Source organism: Apis cerana, linkage group LG7 (assembly GCF_029169275.1).
Source record: "Apis cerana isolate GH-2021 linkage group LG7, AcerK_1.0, whole genome shotgun sequence".
Classification (NCBI taxonomy): Eukaryota; Metazoa; Arthropoda; class Insecta; order Hymenoptera; family Apidae; genus Apis; species Apis cerana.
This window is the reverse complement of record NC_083858.1, coordinates 11,420,183-11,430,426: the sequence shown is the minus strand read 5'-3', so window position 1 is coordinate 11,430,426 and position 10,244 is coordinate 11,420,183. Positions and strand designations below refer to the sequence as shown.

Sequence of the window (10,244 nt, the reverse complement as noted above, 5' to 3'; positions counted from 1 at the left end):
CGGGTGAAATTAGGGCGCGTGACAATAACAGCCCCTCGAAAGCGGAACTATTCGTGGCACAAAAGCAATCGTCGCCATCTCGGATGCCTTTCTTCGAATTCGACCGTAATTTCGAATGTGACGTGGCAACATTTTCGTCCCGGTAATAGTATATATATATATATATACTATTTGCCGTGGAGCTAGAGCCGCTTGATGGATGGGAAACAATAATGGCACCCGTTAGAGGGTTGCGCGCAGGAAACGCATTAACGGGCCCACCTTTTCGTCATTCTCTCAGGTGAACCAGCCGATTGTTACTACACCCGGTTATTTGTGAAACCTCCCGTCTAAGAAATGGTCCGCCGATTTATTTCCAACAAATGTGGGTGCGTTAATGTCGACGTCAATTCCGACACGGTGTTCCATTATCCTAAAAGGGAAACGAAACCTTTTATCGTTATCGTGACGAATCGTTCTCATTGTGCTATCTAATTAATCGCCACTGATTTTAATCTTCGTCAGGAAGAACGAATGACGCGTCGATTAATTTGCTCGTCTTTTCTACTTACTTGTCCTTCAATCACGCCGATCTTCGATTCAAACGATTTACTTACGAACGATAATTATATCGCGCCATTTCTAAAACTGGTTCCATTCTCGAATATGGGAAGAATAATATCGTTATCCTCGAGAAAAGGGTTCGTTCCTTCGTTTCGCGCCGAAAATCCGCCACTGAACCGCAATTCGAGAACGATCCCCAACGTTGGCCGGCCCGAGCTTAGCCGAGAAGAGCTCCCTTGGAAAACGGCATAATTACCCCTGGTGCTTGTGCGCGCGGTGAAATTTATATCCTCGTCTCGGATAACGAATTAAAGAATAAAAGAAAGGGTGGAGGGTAGGGAGAGGCGTTTGGCGAACAAAGGGGAGAGCGCGGCGGTGTTGCGCGGCTTAAGGGAAGTAACGAGCACTAATAACCGCGGGAATTAATTAACAGGCGGGCCGAGGCAAAGGGGCAGCGAGGTATAACTCGGGCTACGTATATACAGATATATATATATATTCACATTCAACGTTAGGAAGAATACATTTTAAACACGCCGTGCATCTTACCATTTCGCGTCTAGGATTTAAGACCGCCCGGAGGGGGAGGAGGGAGTCGGTGGGGGAGGGAGGGTTAGGATTCTAAAATGCGAAAACGTTGAAAGGGAGCGGTGTGCAAAAAGGATGAATGTAAGAGCTCAAAGGGAGGGAAGAAAGCGAGAATAGAGGAGGGGGAGAGGGGGCATATCGGACTCGTCTTTGCGCGCTCGCTTCCTCGATGAAAGAAAATACCTGAATGAATGAGCAGCAGCAGCAGCAGGCTCGAGAGGGAGGAGAGGAGAGGAGAGAGAGAGAGAGAGGGAGGGAGGCAAGGGAGGAGAGAAAAGAGGAGAAAAAGAAAGAATGGAAAAAATGGAGAAATGGAAGGGAACGAACACGGACGATAGAGCGTGAAGCGAGTAGTCGAGGAGCGAATTAAAGAGGAGCTCGCTGGAGGAGGAAAAGCGCGAGGTGGTGTAACGTTGTCGGTTTCCAGTCATTAAAAACCGCGTTGGCCTTCGTTCTGGCCATTAGAATGACAAATGACGGTCGTTGACGGTGCCAAATTAGCACGATGAAAGGGCTTACAGCCACGCACGGAAGTCGTGTGTGAACGGTTGTCACGAGGCGGCGGAGGTACATCGGTCCTGCTTGTAAAATCTCTCCTCGCCAAAGGAGGCGGGATTCGTTTGCATCGAACAATTTTTACGACAATGGCCTCTGGACATCGGATGAAATATCCGACTTTTCTCCCTCGGATTATTACCTCACCTTTATATCACCGCCATTTTCCACGCCACGTTTTAATCTCCCCTCCGGCCCCCGTGTACGTCCGTTCTTTTTCCTCCTCTTTTTTTTCCCCTCTTCCTATTCTTCGAACGAGAATCAAACTTCGTCCAGCTTCGCAGAGACGATACCCGAGGCAATAATAACGAAGAAGAGTTCTTGGAGCTCGATCGCTTTCAACGCGTATCCATTCATTAGGGCTAAGCAGCATTTACGGAAGCTCGATCGGTTCCGTATTCAGCCATCAGGTAGCCGGATTATCGTACTATTACCTGGTAATTAGCTTCCGATGAGTTCACGCTCGATCGGCCCCCGTATACCTTGCCTGTCGTTCATATCCCCCCCGCCTTGATGAAATCCTGATAATTCGATCAACCGGATTTCCTGCATTCGTTTCCTATAATTAATCCTGTGGCACTGTGATTGCTTCAAATATAGCGGTACGTAATTTCGCCCGGTTGATTTCTAATGCGGGGATTTAATCGTGAATTTAATCGGGCCAGAAATGTTACTCGATTGGATATCGATCACTGCTTCGCGTCTCTTCGTCTAAGACGTTTCTCGTTTCACGTCGAGATCGGTAATCTGTGTATAAGAAAAAGACTCCTCGAGGTAAATTTACCAGTGCATGATTTTGGCAAAAAAGATCGATGGAACTTCAGCATCTTCGAAATAACTCGTCATCAAACTCGGCAAGTTATGGAATTAATAATGGCCTTAATGAGAAAATAACGTCAAAAAAAAAAGAGAAAGGGAGGGAAAAGGAATGGATCTATAAATCAGGAATAAAACGAATCGTCATTGGATCCTGCCGGATATTTATAGACTCGATTTCGCTTCGCTAAAAGTTTTATTTTCGTCCAACCCAGGACAGATAGTCTACTCTGTGTATGTGTGTATCTTCTCGTGTGTATATGCAACTTGGAAGGGTGTGTATTTTTCCTCTGTTTAGTTCGCGTGTATACTTGTGTGTACGTGTGTTTTCACGTGTACTCGTATGTATATGTGTGTGTGTGTGTACGCGTGTGTGTGCACATTACACCTCGTTTACTCGTAGTTTTTTTTTTCCCCCTACGTCGCAATTAGTACAATATAATATGTATAGTTTTATTTTTCGTTCTATCTCGTTAGCATACAAAAGGATACAGGCACACAAATATCAAATATGCATCCGGTATTCGTTATTACTATTGATCAATTATAATTACACTCACAGTGGTATCTTTTTATTATTATTATTATTATTATTATTATTATTATTACTATTATTAATTATTAATTATTAATTATTAATTATTATTATTATTATTATTATTATTTTCGTTTTCATCGTTATTATTACCTCCATTCCTTCGCCATCACTCATTCCGCGCCTTATTCTTAAATGCAAATTTTCACCCTCTCCTTCTTCGCTGCACTCTCACTTGTTTCCTCTCTTACATTTTAACCGCTATATGTTACAATGTTATGTACAAAAGTGGTCGCGTCTTCCAGTGTCTCGACAGGCTTATTTATATAATACGTTATTACACATAATTTTTTTTTTTTATTTGTATAAATTACAATCGCTATATACATATTGAGAGATAATGCGGCGCATTTATTAGTTTCGGGGTGGCGAGAATACAATATATATATGTATATCCGTAGAATCGTCGTCCCTGTTAAAAACTATGATATAATATATATATATATATATATATATAAACACGATCGTTGTTGTTGTTGATGTTTCCAAAATTCTCGTGCGTGCTCGTCGCGTTTCGCGTGTGCTTGTGCAGCTGCATGTAAACACCCAACATCGCTCATATTTGCACGATCGATGCCGAATGACTCAGGTAGCTCAGGTCAACGCAACAACTTCTCACCGGGAGGCGTTCTCGTTTTATATTTTATTCAGAGACATCGAGCGTTCGTCTCCATGGAGTTTCGAACTGAACCGAGAATTAGTACCGAGATCGACGTTTCCAACTATTATCCAATTGCATCTACTGTCGTTATAATTTCGATCACAAGTATCAATTGATATCGTTTACTCATAGAAGCATAAATAATTTTCATACGTTATCTTGAAAAATTTGATTCAAATTTCCAATTTATTCTCAAAATGTAAAATCTCTTCGTGCTCGAAATTAATCTTCAAATTTTCATCATTCACGAATATCAATGCTTTAGGGATCGATTTCACTCTCTTCAAAGTAATATTCCATTAATAAAAAAATTATTCTATATACATTATAACTGGTTAGACAAATTTTCATAAGGATGACTGATTGTACATCTTCGGAGTTATTTTTCTAAACTATTATTTACACGAATCTAATTCCCAATAACAAAATAAAATGGATAAATTTCACTTCAATTCTCAACCACCCTCGTTCAAATTCAAATCCTTCCCTCCAAATTATATATATATATAAACAATCTGTTAAATTCTATCGAATCTATCGACGCATAATTTCATCTCCGTTCTCCACCACGACCGAGTTACTACTCTTGCAGAGATTACTCCACCGTTGCATAATACCTTGTTCAAAGCCTCGTTCCATTTTCTTTTTAATCCTCCCTGATCGCGAGCGCACGCACTTGTACATCGTCGAATAAAAGATGGGCCAGTTTTTCCCTTCCCTTCCCTTTTAGCTATCGAACTTCCGCTCCTCCTCCTCCGCATTTCTCCACGCCGGTCGAAAAAAAAGGGTTGTAACGTCCCTGATTTATGGGCGCGAGTTTCCTTTCGTCCGCCAACGATGCAGAACCGATCTTACTCCGTATCTCTGAACGATATCGCCGGACCGTGTATCGATGTCGCATCGGCGGCGGAATAAAAGATTACAGGCTCATAAAAGAGGCGCGCCACAGGAAACAGGAGTCGCGGCGGTATGGTAATCGTATGGGATTCGATCGAAAGTCTAGGAAGATGGTGGAGATTCGGTCGGAAAGGAATTCTAATTCTCTGTTAGACTCCTATACACTCTGTATTCCGTGAACTGTTCTAACTGTTCTTTAAAAATTCCTTCTTTCGAATAGGATTTCTAAAAGAAAATTGTTGTGCGACAAGGAAAAAGGAGCACGATTTCTTCTCCCGTTTTTTCCCTCCTGTACGTAGAAATTTAAACAGCTAGCTCGGAAGGTTTAGTGGCATCTCGCGAATAGAGAGGAGGAGGTGATCCAACTCCCGCGTTATCTCGCGATTATTACGATTTCGAGAAGAATTATCGCCTCTGCCTCTGTGAGATCGCGGTGGATGTAGAGTATTATCCCTCTAGGTGCGAGGATAAAACGCAACGAATCTCGTTCGTGAGAGAGTGTTAAAGTTTAATAAAACGCGGGTGAATAAGGCCAGTGCGGAGAAGTTGGAGGGACGATTTAGAACGAGCGTGCGATATCGCGACGATCTCGGTGCACACTCGGCGCGCACCGTTGTCATTGACATGTCGGCAGCATGCAGCTCCGCTGCACAAAGGAACCATAAAGTATCCTAAGAAGTACGCTTGCGAGCAGGCACGAAAGTACCGTCCTTCGTCATCTTTATCTTCCTCCTCGTATCCTAAAGAGAAGAGAGAGAAAGAGAGAGAGTGTATGTGTGAGCACCTTACTTAACGATCCTCTTTCACTCACCCGTTCTTTTATTTTTCACTTCGTCCCCTTTATATCCCCCTTTCCCTTTTTTCCCCCCCCTTCTACTTTTTAAGTCACCGAATCTCTCGAAAAGCTTCTTCGATTCTCTCAAGTTATTGATTTAATTCCTCTTTAACGGATAGTCGGCGCGTGTTCCCTTTCACCGTCTGTGCACGCTTTAAGATAAATTGACGATTATCGAAAGAACTGACTGGCTAGGCGCGCTATGGAAGTGCACGAGAAGTTCAAGGTACTTAATGCTCGGTTATTGCAGAAGTTTGGTGAAAAATTGCCCCACGATAAGGAATCTCCGTTTTCCCTGTCGACGGGAAACGGATCCGTGATATAACGAAGATCGAAACACGCGCTTTACGATGAAAAGTTTTTCATCGTTGCGACGAATTTGAGGGTGAGAGAAAGAGAAGCTTGAAAGGATAGGTCTTTCTCTCTCTCTCTTTCTCTTCTCTTCTCTATCTTTTTCTCGTCGAACCATCATTTTATATATATATATATGTATATATATATATTATTACAATTATTACGTTTCTTTTCCCCCTTCGATCTTTCGTCATTGATAAAAATGAAAGGTAAAAGACAACAACGACTGAAAGAGCGAGCAAGAAAACGACGATTATTATTGCGACCAAGTTATTTGCTCAGTGCCCCCTTCCCCCCAACTTAAGGCGCTTGAAAGGTGTGTGTATAGGTGAGAGAGTGTGTACGTGTTGTACGTGTGTCACGAGGTCCCTAACGGTTATATTTACACTCGAAGCACTCGAAGCTGTCACTCTTACGATTTACCTTTAACGTTCTACGGTGGCGACGATTAAACACTAAATATACATAGGTAAAGTTTTTCCCGATCGTTGTCAGATGCTACACGCGTGTGTCCAGAGAGTGAGAGGAGCTTTTCGTTGAACAATCTCTTCTTAAAGACGATCTTTCGTTTTGTCACGAGGTAAAGGAAATGTATATCTCATATGTATGTAGATCTATAAAGGATCGAAATATGTGTATATGTGTGTGAAAGTGTGTATGTAAATCGAAAATATATATATATATGTATATTTTGCAAGCGTTCTATACACATTGTCGTCTCGAGGATAGTTCGAATTAAAATGGGGAGTGAGAAATAGGGGGGGGTGTCGTGAAATTCTCAACGAACAGCCTTCTCCTCAACGAAAGCTCGCGTAAATTTGTCTCTGCCTTCGTCCCTTCGTTTGTTCAATCGATTTACTTTATTATTTAGTTTTTCTTAATATATCACAATGTGGTCGGTTTCTCTCCATCCTCGCTTCGTGAAACACCGTGCCTATTTACCATTATTCCTCGCGTTATTTCTCTTTTTTTTTCTTTTTTTTTTCTTTTTTTTTTTCTTTTTAATCTTTCATCATTTACGTACACATGTATTTAATTATTGTTGTCTCATCCCTGTATTGTCGATTCCTTACGTCGGTTAAATCCCTCGATTTCTTTTTTTCTTTTCTTTTCTTTTTTTTTTTTTCCTCGTTGCATGAAGGCGATGTCGGTAGTGATAGAGAAATAAAGTTGGGCTTATACAATATATATATATATATCGTTATATTATTACGCTTAAAATCCGCCGACGCACGATAATTACCGCGTTATCTTTTGTTGTATTTATATATCTATTTATAATATATATATATATATATTTTTTATTCTTCTTTCCTCCCTCGCATATTCATATGTATATATATATATATATATATACATATATACGCGTGTATGTATAATACGTATATAAATTAAAGATCCGTTTACGGGGCGCTATATGCCGCGATATATAATAAATAATACGACGAAATACGCGCGCATGCGCGCGTGTACACGCGCCTATCTGCGCGTATTACATAGCACAATATCGGGATATTCAATTATTTATTTGACGTCAGTCTTGTTGTGTGAGGCGGGGATCGAAGCTCGCTAACGTTCTCCATCTCCCCACAAATCTTTCCTCCCTTCCCTCCTCCCCTTTAGCCTGTACCTTTCTTGCCTTTCCCTCTTAAACGGCTACCGTTCGATATCACCGCGTCGATCTTCCACGCGTTGCCGTCTCTCCTTTCTTTCCATCCTCGTTCCTGTGCCACGACAATACCTGACGTCCCTTTTTTTCCCCTTTTTTTTCCAGTCATCGTGGAACCGTCACCTGAATTATTATACTCCGCACTACCGGAAACAATTAACCGGTAATTAATTATTATCGTTCGCGAGTTGGAAGTCTCGCGCCAAGTCGAATAAATATCTTATAGGAACGAAGAAAAAAAAAAGAAAAAAAAGAAGAAAAGCGAAAGTAAAGAGTATACTTTCTCCGTTTCTTCTTCTTCTTCTTCTTCTTCGTCCAACGGATCTTCTTTTTTATTTTTTTAACCCCTCTCGTTTTATCGCTCGCCACGAATCGATAGCGAGCTCGATCCGCTCGCACATGCGCGCCGTACAGACGAAACCATTAAACCACGCGCGACTCCTTCTGGAAATCCTTCCCTCGCAGATCGGTTTCCCTTCCTTCCTTCCTTATCGCGGCTACCGTTTTATTATTTTTTTCTTTTCTTTTCTTTTCTTTTCTTCCTCTTTATTTCTTTCTTTTCAGCGCCACGCGAGTCGCAATTTCTTCTGGATTCCCTTCCCCCCCTCGTAAGGAGGAACACGGCAGCCTCCCTGCTAACGAAGCTGCTAACGCGGCTCGCGCTTTTTACCGACGCGGAAGAAATGTGGCAGCGTTGTGGAAAAACGTTGGAAAGAACACGCGAGGCAGTATCAACGAAAAATATGACTCTCTTTACCTTTGCTCTTCCCCCCTCCCCTTGCTCCCTCTCCCTTTTCTCCCCACCCCTCCACCCCGTTTCCACTCCCTGGGAACTTCTGAACCTTGTGTAACTCACTCCGAGTTTGGAATTTAGGGAAGGGGATGGAGGAAAGGTTGCGGGATAACTTTTTCGCGCGTATTTCCCCAGTCGGGGGAGTGGGGGGAAGAGTTCATCTCGGCGGAAAAGTAGAGAAAGGTTGTTTGAGAAACGTTGCTCTTTTTTCTTTCTTTCTTTCTTTCTTTCTTTTTCTTTTTCTTTTTTTTTTTGGAAAAAAAAGATTTCGACGAAAATTGCGATGTGACCGTGAAATCGAAGCCTCGTTACTCCCTAACGTGTATATAAAAAATTCGCAGTAGATCGATTCGAACACGATTGAATTATTGCAAGAGTTTGCATATCGAGCAAATGGCAATCGCTTATTGCGTGGAAGGATTCGTAATTAAAAACGTAACGATTTCTTCTTTTCCCAAAAGAACGGGATGTATTTTTTAAAATCTTGAAGAAATTTAAATCCTCCATAAGGAAATATTGTATTTTTTATCGTATCTTGATTACGTTGCGGAAGATTAATATTTGCGATCAATATTTTTAATCAATTCACAAAATTGCGAGGAATCTTGGTTGTGATTGGGCAAAGATCGTTTTTCTCACGAACCCTCGATCAAAATGTTCGTATCTAGAATTATCTGGAACCACTTTCACGAGGTCCTTTGACTCTTTCGAAATGAAATTACAAAGCTCTGGAAAAGGACGTAGCCTAAATCTATCCTATAGAAAAAGTGACGGGCATTTCGAAATTTCTAGATCGGACAGTTCAACCGAGCGAAGTCGTATAGCGAAATTCGCTCGATATGCATCGATTCGCGAACCCTGTTAAAACTGGCAGAAAATAGAGATGGCACATCGGCACATCGTTTCTTCGAGGCTTTGATTTCCACACAGGTTGAAGGCGGGAGAAGAGTTGCCAGGCGAGCAGTTTCCGAATTTCCAGAGAGGAGTCGTCTCTCGCCGTTAAACTGATATGCCAATTGTAGTTACAACTCCGGTTACGCGTCCCCTACCTACCTACCTACCTACCTACCTACTACGAGTAGGTTGAGTCGTCCTCTTGTGCGCGCTCCACTCGAGGATGTACGCCTCTACTCTACTACACCAAGGGTATATAATACGCTTGGAAAGTGCGCGAATGGCAGTGCTCGTCGTAGAAAGATTTTTCGATGAGATCGAGAACCGAGTTGGCTGTATATATATACATATATATGTATATATTCTACCACGATCTCGCTATCCTTCTTTCTTTCTTTTCTATTAATTGGACCGCTCGAAAGATAGAGAGAGAAAGAGAGAGAGAGAAAGAGAGGTAGAGCGAAAGTTTGGGGGCCAAAATGTCCTCCCCTTCTTCGATCTCGCACACAAACTCGTCGATCCGTCTCCTCTTCGCCTCCTTCCTCCTCTTCTTCCTCTCAGCTGCGCTTTTTTCACGCTACGCCTTTTTTTCACCATCCATCGCCCGCGTGTTTCTCTTTCCTTTTCTTCTTCTTCTTTCTCTTTTCACGGGGATCGTTGATCGAGGATCGAGTAGAAAGTGGAAGATTGGGGAAGGGGAACGGGGAAGGGTCGTGCGGATGCCGAAGGATCTCTCGATTTGTCAACGATGGGCGAACCTTGTTGTCGCGTACCTTCGATCCGGCGGTGTGGAGCAGCCTTGAGTGTGGCGTGTGGTAGCTGGTGGCGTGTCCTTACGCGTATCTGTGCATCGAGTGCTCGCGGCGCTTGCTTCCTCTGCGCTCGCGCTCGCAAACTGGTTCCGGGCTCGGCGGGTTCGAGTACGTGAGATTACTGGATCCTCGTGGGGGTGGCGCGCTCATCGGGGGCGGGGGCGGGGGGAAGAAGCTCTGCAAGCACGCCTAATTCCAAACAACGGAACAGGGGGAGGGAAAAAAAGAAAAG

At 42.7% G+C, this 10,244-nt stretch overlaps 1 protein-coding gene across 7 annotated transcripts in view; it reads right to left on the bottom strand.

The window, feature by feature from the left end:
- Positions 1–2,679: 2,679 nt before the first annotated feature.
- The window catches only part of LOC107999465 (discoidin domain-containing receptor 2), a 245,550-nt gene continuing 237,985 nt past the window's right edge, over positions 2,680–10,244 (bottom strand). For 6 of the 7 annotated variants that reach the window (XM_062077203.1, XM_062077204.1, XM_028667492.2 and 3 more), the window contains one exon: positions 2,680–10,201. In XM_062077203.1, the coding sequence (XP_061933187.1) occupies positions 10,034–10,201 (168 nt within the window). In that variant the 3' untranslated portion in view covers positions 2,680–10,033. The remainder of the gene's footprint in view (positions 10,202–10,244) is intronic. The other variant, XM_017059333.3, reaches the window with a different exon arrangement.